The sequence below is a fragment of the Anolis carolinensis genome, chromosome 6 (assembly GCF_035594765.1).
Source record: "Anolis carolinensis isolate JA03-04 chromosome 6, rAnoCar3.1.pri, whole genome shotgun sequence".
In the NCBI taxonomy this organism is placed as follows: Eukaryota; Metazoa; Chordata; class Lepidosauria; order Squamata; family Dactyloidae; genus Anolis; species Anolis carolinensis.
This window is the reverse complement of record NC_085846.1, coordinates 73,993,772-74,014,137: the sequence shown is the minus strand read 5'-3', so window position 1 is coordinate 74,014,137 and position 20,366 is coordinate 73,993,772. Positions and strand designations below refer to the sequence as shown.

General features: G+C 37.8%; 1 protein-coding gene across 2 annotated transcripts in view; it reads left to right on the top strand.

Annotated features, from left to right (window-relative positions):
* Nucleotides 1-20,144, top strand: part of cmc1 (C-X9-C motif containing 1) — a 35,202-nt gene extending 15,058 nt beyond the window's left edge. For both annotated transcript variants that reach the window (XM_008121542.2, XM_008121546.3), the window contains exons 3-4: nt 19,063-19,153; nt 19,536-20,144. In XM_008121542.2, the coding sequence (XP_008119749.1) occupies nt 19,063-19,153; nt 19,536-19,656 (212 nt within the window). In that variant the 3' untranslated portion in view covers nt 19,657-20,144. The remainder of the gene's footprint in view (nt 1-19,062; nt 19,154-19,535) is intronic.
* The last annotated feature ends 222 nt before the right edge of the window (nt 20,145-20,366 follow it).

Below are 20,366 nucleotides of genomic sequence, written 5' to 3'. Positions count from 1 at the left end.
CCACCTTGCATGTTCAGTGAAATAGGAATAGAACTATCACAAAATGCCCCAAGTCCCATAGCAATCAAATAGCCCAGAGGGATACCCCTGATTGATGGTATCAAATGCTGATAAAAGGTCCCACAGAAACAGCAGGTATGCATTCTCTCTATGTAGGTCATCCATTAAGTCTGTTCCTGTCCTAAAACAAGGCCTACATCCATATTGGAACAGAAAGATTAAGAAGCTTGCTGCCACCTTTCTCTCTAGAATTGGTTTAGAAAGGAAAATTAGAAATAGGTTCATAGTTATTCAGGCTAGTGAGGTCCATTGAATATTGTTCCGACAGAGGTCTTACATCTGTTTCTTTGAGGGATATTGAAACTCTTTAAAGAAAGCATTTAGTCTCCACCATACAGTTGACCAGACCTCCTCTGGCAACTATAATCAGCTAAGATAGAAACAGATTTAATGTAAATGATTGTCCTAACTTCTACAGTCAATCTATCTACATAATTAAATGAATCAAAATGGAACTTATCTATCAAAACTGGACAAAGCCCTTCCTATATTATCTCCTGTTGATAAAAAGTCCAAGTCATAGTATTGATAAAACTTTTACAGCAAAATAAATCTGGACTTGTTTCAACAATATCCAGGTGTATATATGATAAAAGCTTAGTATAATACCATTTGCATTTTGTACTATTGTCTAAGGCCATATGTTAGTGATTATTGTAGTCCCATTAAATCAGTTGCCAAATAATGCCAACACACATGCAGATCCCATTAATTTGATGAGTCTACTCTAGTTAGTACTAGCAGTTGGGTTAAGATCTGCCTGGAATGTTTTTTAATCAATGGTTTCTTAATTCTGGGATCAGTTTTTGCAATATTTACCTAGCAAACTAGCCTTGTGCGTTCTTCTATATTGTAATATGGGAAGTTTTCCAGAGAACATGGATAAAAATACAATTGAGAGATGAAAGGTTTGTGGCCATTTATTTCTTTTTACTGTGGGTGGTGTGTTCTGTAGTTATATTCCATCATAGTTCATTTAGATGTTTGTATTCAGCAATGAAAAAAATCTCAATGTTTGCAAGCCAGCTTTAGTACTTCCAAGGAAACTTGCCTGGAATCTCATGTAGGAATTGAAGAGACACATCATATGTGGTTTCAGTCTTACGTTGTTTCAGTCCAGCTGATCACAAGAAATGGGTCACTACTGCCACAATATATATGTGTGTGTGTGTGCTTTAAAAGGGGGGGGGGGGATGGAACAGCTTTTGTGAGGACAAAGAGACATGAAATCACTTTCAGTGAAAGAAAAGGGCCTCATTATAGCCACCAACAGCAGTTATTGACAGCTACACTTCCTATTAACAAGGAGCGTTTAAGAGTTTGGCTGTTGGATCTTTGGACTTGATCTAATTTGCTAGCATTAATTAGTTTCTTTTGAGCACAGACACTTGGTGCTCACAGCTATAGATTTAGATGACTAATTAGGACAGAAAATTGAACAGAATGGGGTAAGGCATTAGCCTTCAACCATTACCAGCTGGGGCTCTTATAAAGACTACCAAGTCCAAATGGTTCTTATTCATATAAAGGAGTATCCTAATGAATATCAATTTCAGCCAGGTTGTTGTATTCTTACCAGTTTTGCCTTAAATTTTATAATACCGTCAATAAAGTTTTGTTTGCGCATCTCTTATTATATCCAGAATAGTGATTTAATGTCCAAAAAAGGCATGCATTATAACATTGTTACTTATATTTCCACAATTGTCCTTTCATTTTGGTTCTTTAAACAATTGAGCTTTAACTGAGACTCAGCTTTCTGTAATTTGAGGTCAATATGCCATACGATCTTAATCATCATAATGTAGGTAGTTAAGCCATCAAGTTAAAACACTGCCATTAACCAAGTGGTGTTTAATCCTGACACATTCCCTGAATATATTTGCATTAATATCCCCAGCAAGAACTCTTGATACAACCAACTCCTGAGGCTTAAACAGCAGCTTGCTAATTAAATATATCTTCATCATTAACTATTTTGATGATATGTGAGCAGTCTGGTGATGTTTCTAGGTTTAGGGATAGGAATATTCATTGATGCCATAAAATACACGAAGCCTGATCCCATGCCTGTTTACCTATACAGTATAAGTAAGTCCAATTCAATTCAAAATAATAGTTTAATAAACAGTCATAAGATTGGCCCTAGAGTTTGGGAAGCTGATGCATAAGGAAGACAATTCTATGTATCTTCATTTGGTTTTCTTATTTTTCTCACCAATGACACTTCTGTAACAAGGCTGACAAACTGTGGGCCTACAAATGATGTTAGGCAGAATTATGGTTATCATAGGATTTTAACCATGTTGTTTGGGAATCTGAAGTTCAGAAGCACTTGTAGAGCAACAAGTTCCTTATCTCTGATCATGTGCCTAATGTGGGCATTTGCATTTCTTGTTGTGGTCGTTATTATCCAGCATAGGTTCCCAAAGTGTAATCTATGAACTCAATTCAATTGTTATGTGGAAATATTTCAGAGTTCGTTGTTGTGTGCCTTCAAATAATTTTTCTAAGTTATGGGGACTGAAGATGAACTTATCATGGAGTCCCCAAAACTGGGACTCACTGTGACTTACAGATTAAAACAAGTGTGATAAAACACTGAATCGTATCAGTTAACAAGGATATATAAGAACACTACATGGGGGTAGAGAGCTTTAGTCTTCCTGTACACTTCATTTCATGTGTTAAGATGGGAGACACAGAGAATCAATCAACTGAGTCTATTGAAGTTTAATGATCAGATATGATGATGACACTGCAAATTACTTGAGAGGAGGTTTTTTTTTATTTTAAACAGCCCAATTTTGTGAAAGAGAGAGATGATAAAAGCATGGTTTACCAGTAGTGATATCTGGGAGATTTCTTAGTGGGGAAATCCCTCTGATGAATTCTCTAGATCCTCCTTAGGGTATTTGTTGTTTTGGGGTTGTTGTTTTTTTTGGGGTTTTTTTTTGTTTTGTTGTTGTTTTTTGCGTTAGGAGTGACTTGAGAAACTGCAAGTTGCTTCTGGTATGAGAGAATTGGCCATCTGCAAGGACGTTGCCCAACGGATGCCCAAGTGTTTTGATGTTTTTACCGTCCTTGTGGAAGGCTTCTCTCATGCCCCTGCATGGAGCTGGAGCTGAAAGAGGGAGCTCATCCGCACTGTCTCCGGGTTGGATTTGAACCAGCAACCTTCAGATCAGCAACCCACCCTTCAAGTCATCATTCCTACCAGCACAAGGGTTTAATCCACTGCCCCACTGGGGGCTCCAGGGTATTTGGTGATCTGGACTGGTGTTAGAAATGTCTGTCTTGTCACCCCATACCTTCTTAAATCTCTTGTGGGAAAAGTCAGAGAGCTACTTCTGCCAAAGGATTCAGCAGTTTTTGCTCTTGCCCCACAGGTCTTATCTCAGCTGCTCACAGCTTGATATTTCCACATTTTCTACTCTCTCCCTCTGCATCATATCACCTTGGCATTTTCTTTATATGATCATGCTAAAGATTTTTCCTTCCTTCGGATTTTGATTCTGATTCTATTTTGACATTTTCTTCTCAGAATCACATTAAAAATAAATTGTCTGTTTCTGGTGTCTTCTGCTTTCTAGATCTTGATTTCTCTTCCATTTTTTCTTAATCTTATTCCACCATTTGGCCAAGGTTGGCACAAATACATTCTGCAATATTTTTATACATTCTCTATATACTTTCTGCCAGTGAGGTGTGTGGACTGTTTTCAGTTTTTCTGCTCAGGAAAAGCACTAGTGAGTAATTGGACCTATAAGAACCTGGAATATGGAGGTTGCATCTGCTGATTCTTCAACACTGTTCCCCCAGCATGATCATTTGTTTACATCACTTTCTTGTTGCTCCTTGTTTGAGCACTTTACTTGGTTTTGTTTCAGAGCAATTAATATTGCACATCAAAGTGAGAATAGAAATATCTACAAATACCATATGTCATTTTGGTGCTTTAAAAATAATATAACAGTGACATTTGGCTATAGTAGTTGCACATGACAAAATATTGTTAATGAATGCTGACAATAAGAAAATAAAGGAGGTTATTTCTACAGTACCTACTTCACAACAACTGCGTGTTTTATGCTAAAGGGATCAATCAGCCTTCCTTCCCTTTTTCTTTTTACTAATGTGATTAGCACTCTGTGTGTATATACATATTTTTTTACCCAGAAGGTCAGAACTATATAAATAAACTATATTCCCTTTACATGTGTGTAAATATTTATATCTAGTATAAAGTATTAACACTGCCCTAAAGTTGCTTTCACACTAAAAATAGTTTATTTTTCTCCCGTTGAGTCCAATGTATCTCTTATGGAAATTACGTATTTCAGAGCTGGAAGAACCGTGGGTGCATTTGACCAAAGATTTAATTTAAGATTATGATTATATTTATTTATTTCGTGCCTTTACCCCAGTTTGGAATTCAAAGCAGTTTACAACAACAACAACCAAAAATAGTTAAAATCCATAACAAATCAAATGTTAAAATGAAATTAAACAATAAAAACATCAAAACCAGTTCGAAGCATATGTCTTTAAAATGCATGCACATGGACACAGCAATTAGCCTGCTCCAGCACATTGTTAGTTTTAGGATCTCTAGAGTAATTCTAGGATGTGCTTTGGCCAGAAGGCCCCAAATTAATTCCTTTCAGGTAACACTGTGAATTTATGTTTTAGGAAGGAACTTCAATACATATATTGGTCTTGATGCAGACTGTTAGTTTTACTTCAGTGGAACTGAGAAGGAATAAATGTCATGTATGAATGGTTCCATTGGTCTCAATGGAACATATGCTAAACTATCTCAATTTTGGTCTAATCTCCTGTTTTTATAATGCTTAAAACAATTTTGTGTTAGATATTGTGAAGCATGCATCTGAGCAAGACTGAGATAACCAACCAACAAATATTAGCCGTTGGAATGTTATGTCGTGGGCCTATTATGGAAGGGATATAACTTAGAGGTTTATCTGTAAAACAGATGCAGTTAATTAGAAATTAGAGTTAGAATGATTAGGAATTGATAAACTATGTGACGGGTATTGGGAAGTTGAGAATTCAAGAAGAGATGTTGCTTTATTTGGAACTCGGGTGTTGTTGTGTACTGTGCATGGAACCAGCATAAGGCTGTTAACTGATTTCTTCTACAATTGTTACTGCTCTTTTAAAAAAAAAAACCTTGCATCTCTATTTGGCTATTATAATTTAATAGTAAACAAGGAAACTTGGTCACATATTTCTACACAGTACCCACTGATCAACATATTCATTTATCCCATATAGTTATCACCTTGAAGTTATCAGATACAAGGATCTTGGAAGTAAAATGTGGGCAAAGTAGAAGCCCAAGGATTGAAACTACAGAGCCAATTTGTTAGAGGTTCCATTATATGTCTCTCTCCTGCTTGTGTCTTTTTCTAGCCTCTCAAATACAGTATGCATAATGCTTCTTGTGTTGTGTATTGTGTAGAGATATGTATATTGTGTAAATGCAAATTTTCCAAAATACGAACAAAAACCAAAACACTCCTGGTTCCAAGCATTTTGGATAAGAGATTCTTGACCTGCATAATTTTATTTTATTATTTGTTTATTTTTTATTGTATTTGACGTGCTTGAGTCCCAACTCTGCTTTTCTCTGGTACCTCTTGTTTTGGTTTTGAAGCCCCCTCATATGGCACCTTCCAAGAAATTCTAACGACATGTGCATAAATGCAGTCACATCTCTTGCTTCTCAGTATTGTGCAAAATGGAAACTGTATAATTTTCTTCACAAAAGTATGCATGTGCTTCCAGCACCACCTGTTTGACATAGTGAACCCTAGTATTTTCCATAGTGGGAACATGCATGTTAGCTTTTCATTGCTGGGAATTGGAATGCACAATTATTTACTAACACATTGTTGACCTTTCCTTGTCACATGCAAACCTATCCTCATTCAAATCTTTCTCTTTTTCTAGGCTGTGTACACACTCTCCTCTCCCTGAAATATCTTGCAGTATGGATGTTGACTTTCACAATTAACCTCATTTGCCAGTCATTTATCTTGTGGTAGTATTTCTCTTATTGCTCTTGCTTGGCTATTAAATGAGGGGATAAAGTTCATTTGAGAGTTGTTGACAACTTTAACATAAACCAGGCTTAACAAGAAGGAAGCACATTTCCTGGTTTGTTGTGGCTCAGAGACCAACACCTGGCACAAAGGAGTCCAAATGCCATTCAGTAAATACGCAAACTCAAAGGCCTGTTTAGGGAGGCACAATAACTTTGTACATTTGGGCTACTTTTACAGAAACTTGATAAGGTTGTGGTTTTGCAAACATGTTTACTTTTTAAATTGGTCAAAGGTGTGCCTTATACTTCCTGCTGCTTTTTTGTAAACTGAGGTGCACAGATCAAGAATCACACATCTTGTATGTGATTCCTATTTGTGCACAAAGCTCATGACATACTTGAAGACGTCTGTCTTATTAAATTCCCAGGAGCCCCATTAAGTGTGGGCTCAGTGAGATACTTCTGTTTCAGCTAAATGGAAAAATTGGGAGCTATCGTCCACATTTTGCTTTGAAGGGAGCTGTTCTCTCATGAGAGTATCAGACCAGAGCGATGGTGCTGACTAGGGATTTGAAAATTGGTCGGTTTCATTCTTTTGCGTCTCTTAGAATCCCAAAAGTGTCAAAGGTTGTGAGGCTTTAAAAAATATTTCTGTAGACAAATATGTGTGCCATTTGGTACACATTTTCCTGATATATACCTTTTTACACATGTTTCTTATTCACAAAAAAGTTTATGCAAGTTTTTCAAATATATGGCTATTTCATTGTTTCCACTTAGAACAAGAAAAAGGGGACTCTTTTTCCTTCAGAAGATGGACAATGAAAGATGTGATATATTTTCATTAATATTCTTGCAGGCCACAAATGCATTAAAACATCTATCTACCTTTCCCACTCTTAGTATTGACATGGATGTGGAGTCCCAAAGGATCAATATAGATTCTAATCTAAAGACATTGGTTAAATATAATCTGCTTTATCCCCATCTTGTGGTGAAAAGGGCTTTGTTCACCATGAAGTGTGCCTAGGGTTTTTTTGCCTGGTGTGCTGACAGTGGGCTGTTTGAAATCTGATTTCCCCCCACTTTTTGCAGACTAGATTGGAATGAAACTAGAAGTCTCATTGCAATAAACTGTCTGCATTTTAGAATCTGTATCACACCTGCTGTTGTCCTGCTGATCTTTTCCAAGTGGGACAGTTATACCTACAGGATATGGGAAAACTGAGAGTGAGGCTACATTGCTGTGTTTGAGTTCAACATAGGTTAATATACCAATATGCACTGATGGGTGATAGCTGTAGGGAAATGTTGTATGTGCTCCCGTTCTGCCTCTTCTGGAGTCTGGTGCTGAGATGCTTGATGTCAAGAATTCTTAAAGTGAAGTTGGGAAACCAATTTGAAATGTATATGATGCTCTCAGAGGTTTCAGTTCTTTCTGCAAGAGGCCAGCGTAATAGGCTGAAAAGGTCCGTATTTGTCACATAATTCAGACCTGCTTCTTGACAAAGCCTGCTTCGTTTTTACAGGTGTTGGGATGTGAGGAAGGAAGAGTCTATAAAATGAGTATTTATTATGAGTGATGACCCCAGTGGATCTGTTTAGCCTACTAAAAAAGCGGGTGCAAGGGAAGGGGATATGTTCTTTCACTCTCTAAATACATTGTAGGGCTAAAGGCAGAAGATGGTGGTGCCCTGTTTAAGGAAGATTTGAGATAGTATCTATAGGGATTCTTAGCTGAGGCAAAGTTTAAATGCAGGGCTAGCTCTTACTAGCAGCCATTGTACCGTACCAGCTTTTGCAAAGATATGAATTATTTTGATGCTACGTAACTATTGATTTAAAGTACCGCTGTGCACAATTTAAGGTATTTTTAATTTTTGAACAGCCCTTTAATCACCTTCGGTGTAATAAATGTCTCAAATTTCCAAAATTTAAAACATTGATGACTCAAGGAAACAATTATTGTGCACATATCTATTAGCATAGGTGTTAATGAGGTATGAGAAAATGAGAACAAATCAAGTGCATTAGCCACTTAATTCTATTTTATATTTGTTTAAATATTTGTATCCACCCTGTATCCACGCAGATCTCAATGTGGTGTACAAATAAAATTAATTTAAACCATTTTTGAAACAGTTTGAAATGTAGTGTGTTGTAGTGTTTTGAGTGTTGGACTACTACGCTACAGATTAGGGTTTGAATCCCTACTTGCCCATGAAAACCCACTGGGTGACTTTGAGCAAGCCACACTTTCTCAGACTGCAATGACAAACACAGGATTTAGAGAGGCAATCTCTCAGATTAATTTTTTTTATTTATGTTTTTTTTTTCACTTTTACGTGGGCCCTTCACCTCTAACTCTAGTGAATGTGGAAGACCTACTGTGGCTCATCCTGTGCTACACCTATGCTACCTTTAGGATGACAGTGTGCTTTCTGGTGTGGAGTTTGCTCTGGGATTGCATGATGACATCATAAAACCTGCATATGGGAACCACATAGAGAGAATCCCCAAGGTAGTGTAGCCATAGTTATGCTGTGTTGGGATTCTGTATATTGCAGAAAGAGTAATTTGTTCCAAGCTCTACATTAAAAACACACTCAACCACACACTTTCCAAATTGGATTTCCTTTCAGGGTGGGGGTGGGGGTTATCTCTTATGTAGTTAACAACTATTTATTTTTTGTCCAAGGTAGATTTTTGGGATAGCCATTAGCCAAAGTGTTGTTTTCAGACAACTTGATAAATTCTTCTTTTCAGAACAGTTCATAGTGAGGACATTAGCACAGTAGGATGATTTGTGTCTCAGTGTTGATTTTTGAATAATCAAAGAGTATGCCAATATTGAAGAGGGAGAAAATGTTTTTGTGAACATTCAGGAACCAAGCTATAGATCAGAGATCGGCCAAGTAATAGAACTGGAGACAGAGTAGAAGAAAAACTAGAACCTGGAATCCATTTCTAATTTCAGAGTCATCTTACTTTGTCTACAGTCTTATTTGCTGCTGGTCAGAAGCACTAATGGTGCAGCAAAACTGGAATTATCATTGTGTGCCTTTGCTTCGAATTCATTGTGACTCAAGAGCCACCTTATCATGAGGTTTTCTTGGCAAAATTTATTCAAATGCAATCTTCTAATGTTATTTTGTTTATCTACATCCTGCATTTCAAGTCAAGTACTGTCAGGACCCAGGCTACAGAGCACCAATAACCATGCGCAGAGGCCAGATTCTATCTAATATCTTTATTAAAGGAATATATAAAGTCAATAAAAACAGGTGAAGAATATAGTTCAGAAGTAGACCTTTCAGGAAAGGTCAAATATAGTCCAGGAAAATAATGTCCAATATGTGATATTAGAGTCCAAAGTTATAATCCAATAACCGAAACACACACTTTGCCAAGCAAAGTGTGGGGAGAAGACAAGGTCCTTTAGTCCATAGAAACTTGGCAATTAGACTGGAAAGCAAACTTGATACTTGGCTAGAACAAGACTTGAAACAAGGCAACAAGAGCAAAAACAAGGTCCGTGGCGAGGTCCGGGGAACAAGGCAGGCATGGAACTTGGTCCTGGAAACAAGGAACTGGAGTTGCGTAGTCCACACACGTTCTCACTCCTCAAGCTGACGAATTGACTCCGCAAAGTTTCCTTTGCGGGAAAACACCTAAATAGGGTCTCGTTTCCCGCCAGAAAAACACTTTCCCTGGAGAACTAAAAGTGAAACCCAAACTGTGTCCAGATGCATGACTCCTTAGAATTTCCCAAGGGAAGCAACTTAATCAGCTAATTGTCTGGCAGCGATTCTGGCGCTTCGGCGCTTCGCCTCCCTAGCGCCTCTATCTTTATTATAATTGTCCTTACGAGAAAACGGGGGAGAATTCTGCCCAAGGCTTGTTTGGCTGACTTCTTGAGGGCAAACATCCTGCAGGTGCAGGGGCTCTGATTCTGGCTGAATCGGTGGGAAACCAAAGTTTTCCTCTTCGTCTGCCACAATAGTACTAGGAACGGGACTACATGGCCCATGAGACATCACAAGTACTTACTAAGGAAGATGTTTTGAAATTTACAGTAGAGCTCTTATAGGGAGAAAGGGTCACTCTTTAATATGGGGTTATAAACATTGTGCGGTTGAAGGGAGATGTAGCAGCTGATCAAGTCTGTCAAAAATGAGGCACACATACAGAGAATAAGAGTTTATGCTATGTCAATCTCCGTGCCCTATAATTACTATTTTCCATCTCGCCATATTTGGATTAATCTTGTTTTTCCTATATGTTTTTGTTCAAATTGTAATAATTCTTTAATCAGCTCTGTTATGCATGCCATAGTGGCCCAGGCAAGGAAAACCACTCCTGGCACACTGATGATGTGTATATTTTATTTGTTGCTATAATTTAAAAGTAAAATAAGAAATATTGATTTCTACTTGACTGGAGAGATGATTTAGTTTGAATATCAGTCTGATCTTAATCAGGTGAGAATTAATTGAGTTGGAGGTATTAGATATTCAGTGATGTTAACTGAACCATGATCAATCTACAGAGAAGCTGGCTTTTGTACTGTGTCAGAAATATCAAATAGCTTCCACGGTACAATGCAGAACCATCTTTTCATGTTTGTTGTACCTATTTTTCTTCATTCAGTTCACCCATAAGTCAATTCTTGGCACAAAATGTAATTTTCAACAAAATAACTTAAGAATAAATAATAAATGGTATACCAAATGTAAAATACAACTTTGTTTTAAAAATCACTGACTTGTTTTTAGTGATTTAAAATAATTCAATTTCTTCTACATATCTTGAAAAATGAACAATTTCAGTGGCCAGTATGCTTTGTAATACCTGGTCACTGTATTGCTTTCTCCCCACCCCCATTTAATTGTATTGCAAAAACAATATGAACCTTTGAGATTTTTCCCCCTTTTTGTCCAAATGGGATATAACTTTCAGCTTGTTCTGGTTCATGGTAGATGTAAGAGTGTGATAGCAATATCATAAGTGTTGAAGAAAATATAAATGGTGCGATAACACCTCCATAGGACCAGTTCTTAAGTAGTAAAATTGTAAACCCTTTATATAAACTACAGAGCAGCCTCTAAGATATCAGTGTTACCTTGGTGATAGGTAATGATTGATTTATTGAGTGTATTGGAATACACCGTGTGTATATTTTATTTTAAACAATGTATTTGAAGATGTGGTTATTATATTTTGAAAACTTAAAATAAGATATTTTATGTATGTTTGTCAAAAGTACAATTAAATGGCAAAATGACTGAACCATGGTACTAATTATCTGCAAAATTCCAGGGAGCCAGTAGCTCTTCAAAATGTGTGGGTGTCCAGATTGATTTTCCTGGTTCTTTTCTGCATTGCTTCCATTTTAAGTTTTACGATTTTCCTTTTCAAAGAAAAGGACTTTCTAATGTGATCTGTTCTAGAAATATACATGTTATATCAAGGCTGTGTGTAACTAAAGCTTAATCCATAAGAAATGTGATAGCTTTTAAAATGTCAAAAAACCTGCTTACTTTGACTGCAACAAACTAACAGGGTTAAGTAAGGATGGGAAATAAAGTAGATCAACAATACAGGAAGACTCATATATCCACAGAGGATACATTGCCAGCCAGACTGCAATTACCTGAAACAAGCAAACATGAATTAAATCACCAGACTTCTGTCCCAACATACCACAGTCTCTATATTCTTTACAAATTTGCTAAGTTTTCCAGGGTGACTGGTAACTTCTGAAGGAATCACATTATCAAATTATCTGGAAGACCCAGCAGATTCCTAGAGAGACTTTTTTTCCACATGCACTGGTAACTGAAACAAAAGATATGGGTTGTGCAGTGGTGAAGGAAAATGGAAGGAAAAAGGAAGAGGGGGCGACCAAGGGATGGATGGATGGTATCCTTGAAGTGACTGGCTTGGCCTTGAAGGAGCTGGGGGTGGTGATGGCGGACAGGAAGCTCTGGCGTGGGCTGGTCCATGAGGTCACGAAGAGTTGGAAGCGACTGAACGAATAAACAAGTGATGAAGGTCCTAACGTACCAGTGATCTACCTTCTAGGCTTGTTGGGATTATGGAGTGAATATATTTTGAAGTTCTTTTCATACTCCAAAACTACTATATGAATGCATGTCATTACATTATTTCAGGTAAGATGATAATTAATTAACCTATTTCCAAAACTACTGAATAAAACAAGAGTTTTTCAAGAAAACTATTCACTTGATAAGTTTGTGGAAAGCACACATCTGTTTCAGCTCATTTGTTTAGATTTACACATCAGCAGCATTTTGTTAATAGAAGTTATGAATAGGATTGCATCAGAGCAGGTCTATAAATTGAACACTCTTTTATGATACTGTTTAAAAATGCACTGATCAATTTTTTATACATTCATCTCTTTCTGTATGTCATAAATCATTTTGATGATTGTTGCTGTTGCTGTGACCCTTGAAATTATTTCCAATTTATAATGAGCCTAAGGTGAACCTATCAATAGGATTTTCTTGGCAAGATTTCTTGAGAAGGGATATTTCATTGCCTTCCTCTGGGACTGTGAGAGAGTGTGATTTCCCAAGATCACCCAGTGGATTTCCAAGGTTGAACACGGATTCAAATCTTAATCTCATTGGATCTAGTCTAACACTCAAAACTATTTCACCATACTGCCTCTCTGTTAGAAAGAATACACTCTGTTTTCTGTTAATAGGTATGTGCATGACACTTGACATAATATTTGTACATATATTCTAAACATTGCATGAACTGGGAAATTTTTGCTTCTGTTTGATGTTAGATGTTTTGTTTTATGTCTGTTATAGTAAAGGTAAAGATTTCCCCTGACGTTAAGTCCAGTCATGTCTGACTCTGGGGGTTGGTGCTCATCTCCATTTCTAAGCCGAAGAGCCGGCGTTGTCCGTAGACGCCTCCAAGGTCATGTGGCCAGCATGACTGCATGGAGTGCCATTACCTTCCCACCAAAGTGGTAACTATTGATCTACTCACATTTGCATGTTTTCGAACTGCTAGGTTGGCAGGAGCTGGAGGTAACAGCGGGCGCTCAAGCCGCTCCCGGGATTTGAACCTGGGACCTTTCGGTCTGCAAGTTCAGCAGCTCAGCACTTTAACGCACTTCGCCACCGGGGCTCCTCAGAGGATGCCTGCCATAGATGTGGGTGAAACATCAGGAGAAAATGCTTCTGGAACATGGCCATACAGCCCGGAAAACACACAACAACCCTGTGATTCTGGCCATGAAAGCCTTCAACAACATATTAAGGAAAGGGTTATTTTTAGAGGTCAATTCTATGGAAAGAGGAAATATGCTGCCTTGTAAATGTTCTGGAAGATAGCTCCTGGCATTATGGGCCTCAAAAGAAGAAAGATGAAGGGAGTTCAAGGGGAGAAGGGAGGTCACATCAAAGAGACCAATGCAGTGACTGAGAAGCTGCATTTTAATTGGTAATTATCCATGCAGGTGGGCATGGGTAAAAGTCTTATAGTCTCCCGTGTAGTGTGTTTTGCAGGGTTCTTTTTTTTTTTTTTAATTCTTTTAAACATGCATGTGGTCCCATCTGTGCCTGTGTGCATTTGCATGGATGATATAATGTGGAAAATGGGAAATCACAGCTGCAGCTGGTAGCAAGGCCTGCAACTGCAGGTGATCTCGCAGGCCTTTGAAATAATCTGTTATATTTGTCCAAGGACAGACTTATGAGAAGAACATAACAGGCCTTAAGGTGAAATCAGGCACTTCAGCTTTTTACTTTGCTCATTTCCTGGTCCTTTTGTTGTTGCTATTGTTTAACCAGCATACCAATTAGGAATGCAGTTGTCAAAATCAGAAGCAAAGTTCACAGGCCTCTAATCTGTAGCTATAAACTTCCCCTTTTGATTACCCATTCCTTCTAGGATTCAGGACAAGTGATTTGTTTTAACATTCAAAGCCCTATACAGCTCAACTCCAACTTTTAGCTCCCCCCACTTTTTTTTTTTTTTTTACTGGCTTGCTTGAAATCTTCACTCTAGGAATTTTAGACTTCTAACCCAACCAAAGGGCTCAGATTCATCCTTTTTCACTCGCTGGAATTGCCTCCTTGAACATTTGTAGACTAGTCTTTTTCTTGTTATTTGTTGTTATTTTTAAATCTCAATTAAAACTTTGATTTCCAAAGCTTTGGTAATTTTACTTTAATATTGGTTTTGAATCTTGTATATTTTAATTGCATGTATTGGTCAGTTTGCTTAATATTATATTTTATTTTTTGCATTTTATCTGGATAATTTATTTTATAAATGGGTTGTACAGTTTCATATTTTATTATTCATTCCTCCCCTCTGTATGTGGATCTATATACACATAGATTTTAGATTGTGTGCCTTTTGCAGTCCCTCTGGTTTTGGTTGTTTTACTAGGTAGCAATGCACCACATACATTGATGACACTACATAAATAAATGAGGAGGAGGAGAAGGTGCACAAAAGTGCGGCCCTTGGGGAACTGCATGTTTTCACATCTGTGACATGGTAACATTAAAAAAAAACAGCAACAGGAAAACAGTTTCCTTGCTTTATTACAGGCCTTGTGATTTTTTCTCTCCAAAAAAGTAGACTCAGAATAAGATGACACAACATGATGGATTGTTGGATGGACTTGTCCTCCTTCTCTTTGCGGTGCGAGACTAGACTTGAAAGGCCAACTGCCCTTCACTCAGCATGTAGTATATGTCAGCAGACTGCAGCCCGATTGTGAAAAGGGTAGTGCCCTGCAGTGATTATCTCAGTTGGCCGCTTGTGGAAAATCCTGTGAAAACATTGCGACTATTCCTTGCCTTTAGCCTATCCTCTTGCAGTTACGCTCATTTGCTCAGTTCATTACCCTTTTAAACTATTTTATTGGCACCATGGAAATAAGTAAATCAGGATACCTAAGGGTGGGGGGGGGGGCTGAGAGTTAATATTTTGAAAGTTAATTTTAATGTTTTGCTCATCCTGTCTTTCTGAGCCTAACCCTCAAAAGTGGGTTTTAACTAGTAATGAAGTTTTTCCTGAATATTCTGTATTTTAAAAAAAGAATTAAAGCCAGACTTCGTGCCTGATCAGCATCGGCTAAAAGAGATACTGTATTTTTCATATCCATTGAAAGCCTCTAGTAAACATTTGTAATTGAATAGTCCAAATTACAGTCTTTTCTCCTAGCAGCAGAGGGATTGAAAAAGGCTGTAGATACAAAAGCCAGAAGTAATTAAGTAGTGTTATATGTTCACGGATTGTAATATTCTCAAGCCTGCTCCTTTTCCCTCCCTTTTCTTTTCCTTTTGAGTTAGCATTAACAACATTAAAGCTCTATAGCTGGAAGCACTTTTATCACTCTGTAATGATGCTTCCTGTGTGCGCAGCCCTGGCTGTCTGTAGCTTAAGCAGAGCCCTTCGGAAGCAGGGGTATGTATGCTCTCTGCAGCCGTTCGGTCTTTGTTCACTAGGACATCACACCTTTAACCAACTGAAGCTGGTGAGCTAACAAGTGAGAGGGACCTCCTGTTGTCTTCAGCTTTTATTTTATTTTGCTTGTCCGTGTGCTTGGGTTTTTACTTCACAGCTTTTCAGGAAGAATTATTACAAAAGGAGAAGGCAAAACAGTAGTACATCACTGCTTTACCGAGGCCTGTGCTGGTGGGCAGCTGAAATCCAAATTGCTCTTTGGGTTGAGCGTTCAGCTTGGAAATCCCATCAGAAGTCCCCATTCAGTTAATTATATACATCTTATTTGTATAAAATAGAGAAAAACCCATGTATGTATGATCCACATGACCACTGGATTTGTTTTTTCTCTATAGTATTGCTACAAGTCCATCAGTCGCTATCACAGTTTTAAAGAAAGAATGTAGGGCATGTATGATATGCAAGGCATTATAACCCAATATAGAAAGCCAATTTTTTAAACCAAAAGTGAACAAATCACTTTTTTCTTATATTTGTCTATGAAGAAAATAAAAGACTGCTTTCATTTAGACTGTAGTCCTACTTAACACACTTTACTTGAAAATAATCTGATGAAATTCATAAGATTTGTACTAGTCATATCTTGAATTGAGATGTACTTGAATTTGCATAAGTTTACAAATGCTTACTAAAGACATAATCAAAAAGCTTAAACATGTTTTTACATTTGAGTTGTAACAGTGTTTGAGAGATGAGGGGAAACCCCTTATATTAAAATGATCTAAAAGAAATGAGCTAACAAAAGTCATCTGGTACTCTGATATATATATTTATTTATTACAGTCAATGACCAGAAACAGGTACTCTTGATAAGTATATCATCCTTTTAATTGACCAAAACAGTTTCTAAATTAATTTTAGCCTTACTCTAGGAGGGGATGAGGAAAGCCATTCTTTAACACAAGGTTGATAAGGCATTTTTCCCACCCCTGGCCTTGCAGAGTACTGCTTCCATTTTCTGGAACTGGAAATGATCCTCCAAACACATTTTGGCTGCTCTGGGATACGAATTTCCAGAACACTATTTCCTACCATTCACACAACCATTATACCCCCTCCAATTTTTGTTGTTGTTGGGACCAATATTATTTTGGGTGGCAGTAAAGTATTTGAAGGTGGCTGAGTTACTGGATTGAGCCAAGGGAAGCATGGGCCACATGATTCCCAACCCTCGTTTTAATAGAGTACAAATGCAAGTTAGCAAGGAGAATGATAATACCAGAGCTGTATTCTCAAAAAATGTCCTAATAATAAAAGAGTAGCATTGTTGATGACAGAACTGCTCTGAGCTGCAGCTATACACGTGCCTGGTTTTCCTCTATATGAAGACATTTTGTGCACATATGTGCACTTGCTGAGGTATTTAGACCTGCCAAGGAGCCTGTTCTCTGTGTGTCACTATTGAAAGTAGGGGAGGTCCAAAAGAGGCCTTTAAACAGAGGTATTCCAGTTATGTAATACCCCATTTTGGTTGCAGATTGAGACACCTAGGACTCAATGCCTTTGGATCAATTTCAGTTCCCATCATACTTGACTATGGATTATTATTTTTGTTGATCCTGAGACTCATTGGTGATAGGGCAGGTAAGAAATACTTAACTGTGACAAAATTTATATGTCTGTGTTGCATGTTCCGAGGCACAGCTCGTTTTCAGACAGGGAGTTTACATCCACGAAAGGAGATAGGCATGTGTGAAGTGGTCCATCGGCATCAGCACTGCAGAATGCTAATCAAAGGCTTGCTGTGTTATCACACGGGCGGTGACTTGTTGAAAGCAGTTTGAAAAGGAGCAGGGTTTCACCTCCTGGATTTGTTACGGAATAATAGTTTCATAAATAGTTTAGTAGTATTGAAGATCACTCCCAAGTATGAGCAGTGTTAATTTGTTACACAGTGTGAAGGGAAAATCCTAATTACAACCTTGTTGCTAAACAAGTGAGAAAGACCTTACAAAGAGCTCGAGGCAGCAGGCCAGGAGTGGCTAAGCTTGAAGGATCAGACTGGGTCACTGAGTGAGAAAATACATTGCTGCAAAGGCTTATTTTTATTTTTTACTAATACTATCTCACTTTATTGGTGACTTGGACAGTTTCAGAATGCATGTTGTAGCGACTGTAATATTTTAATGTCACAAAAGGGTAGTGTTAAACAGTATTCAAATCAACAGTCAAAAGGCACATAGCTGAGATGGGGTTGCAATCCAGCAGAGTAGAACAGAATCTGGACCTCTTCATTAGGTGATCATGAGACCTTTGCTGAAACAGAATTCCTCACTTTGGTTGCTGTGGCCATTCTGTTCCCAGCTTCACGCTGAATGGGGGGAATAAGCATGCCAGATCCAGGGCCCATGCCGTATGCCTGCAAAGGAATGAACATACGTGCACCACCCCTTCATTGTCTGTTCCCCCAATATTTGGGGGATAATTTCTGCAGCAGGGAAGCTTTTTGCACAACTGTATCAGCTCACTACACAATTAAAAACCTTGAGTTTGTAGGGTTCCATTACCCGGTTCCCACATAGGAGACTTTATATAACATGGAGAAATTTGTCACCACACATGACTCAGTGGAAACAGCAGAGCTGGCACGCCTGTCCTCGCTGTCTTTCCTTGCTCCATCATTCTACTTTAAAATAGAATGGCTAAGTACGGATGTTCACCATAATCAAATAGATTATTTTCACTGACACTTTGTTGTCATAACGGGCAATATTTAACTGGGCTTCCTCAGAAAGGTAATGGGACACCTATGTTCCCTCTATAACCAATCAGAGCTAGAGATTATGGGGTTTGTAATCCAACAAAATTTGTAGGGCACCAGATTGTGGAAGGCTAATATAGCTATCAGGGAAAATGGTAGGTAAGATTTTTCTTGCTTTTTAATATGAAAAGCTTTCTACCCTTCAGGAAGAACTTAATGTGGGAGCTCTTGGGGGAGCTCAATTCCATGAGAACTGTCTTCCTAAGTTTATTTATTTACAGCATTTTTACACTGCTCCTTGGCAAAAGAAAAAAAAGCATTCTGAGAGACTGAAACAGATTAATAATACAGTCCCTGCCCCAGGCATATAAATGAAAACACAATCCACAAAAAAGCAAAGGATTGGAAAGTAGGAGGGGAGAATAAATGTTGGTTACTAAAGGATTTTACTCACCATCCTACCTAGCTGTTCTTTACCCCTAAAGGTGTGTTCTGTATTGTAATGTTGTTTTTGTCAGAAAAACATGGTTTTAGACTCTTATGTGGACACCTGTACCATTTTTCAGAAGCAAAGTTTAGTAATCCAAAAGTATGTTTTGCTGCAGTGATGTTGTGTGAGATTATCAGACAAGGGATTACAACTCTGAACAGACTTTTTTGTCTTGACATCCTGTTCCAGCATAACCCCTTTGCCTCTTTTTTCCAGCCTTTACCAAGTGCTGTCAGGACACAGGTTTTCTGATGGTGTTTAAATGTCGAGAGGAAAATGCTGCACTGAAAGAATGTCTTACTGGCTAGTAAGTACAGTAATAATAACTAAACACAGCTGTCTATTCTAAACAATATCTGAAAAATATGCACCACAGTAAAGGTTGCTATATTATTCTATATTCTTCTATCTATGTGGTTAGGAGGGGGAGGGGAGGATGCATGGAATCGTGATGCCTGACTGTTGAAATGTGAGATGTTTCTTCAAACTTCTATGCAAGAGAGGCTTTTAGCGATTGGGTGTTCTTCGAAAGGAACAGATATTATCCAGATGCACTACAAATCAAAGATGGTTATGGTGCTAGTAGTTTCCATGCATCATCATTAACCAGTCTGTGAATAGTCCAGGATTAAATGTTGTTGGATCTGTACACTGTCGAATCTAATTGCCACATTTTGTCTCTCTTCCAGCTATACTGATCCAGCATTTTATAAAGAATGTGAGTCTGAATACTTGAAGCAAAGGGAAGAATACAGAACAACAGGAATTCGTCCTTCCCAAAAACAGCAGAGGCTTCCCACCAGCATGTAGTCAAGTTACACACATTTTGGCAGAGGCTTGTTGATTTTTAATTTGTAATATACATCTTGGAGCCCAGCAGATTGTACAATGGAGATTTTTATCCCAATTGTGCTAAAGTTGAAGGAGTTTGTATGGCATCATATTGTAAATAATGTACCTAAATAAAAGAATCCAGAAATCATGACTACAGGAAACTATGAAATTCAGTTATGAAACTGAACAGTAAAAGTAACTCCTCTGTTAATGTCTAAAGAATGCTGCCATATCTGCCTAACACGTAAACAAATACTAATGTACTGCTTTAAAAAGTATCTACCTGATGATCTTAATTATTAGCAGGAATATGTCAATTGTTTTGAAACACCATGTATTTGGACCCTTAGAGCCACAGAAGTCAAAATGAAATTTTGCTGTTTTTTAAAAAGTTGTGCCTCAAAATGGCATAATGCATGTTTAAACTCTTAACCAAATGAAATATAACTCAAAAACTTTTTCAAGTTGTTGAGGATGGGTTTTTTTTTCATTCTGTAACTTGCCCATTTGCAGAGGCATCTCTTTCAGCACTTCTGGGAATTTCTAGCTTTCACACATCCTTTTATATTGATCAAACTCGCTGGATTTGTGTATACAGAAGATGGCCTTTATTCTTTCTATGGTATCTCAAGTCAAAACCCGGTGAAGCAAAGCTTTTAACTTTGTTTTTTTTTTAAAAAAAGACA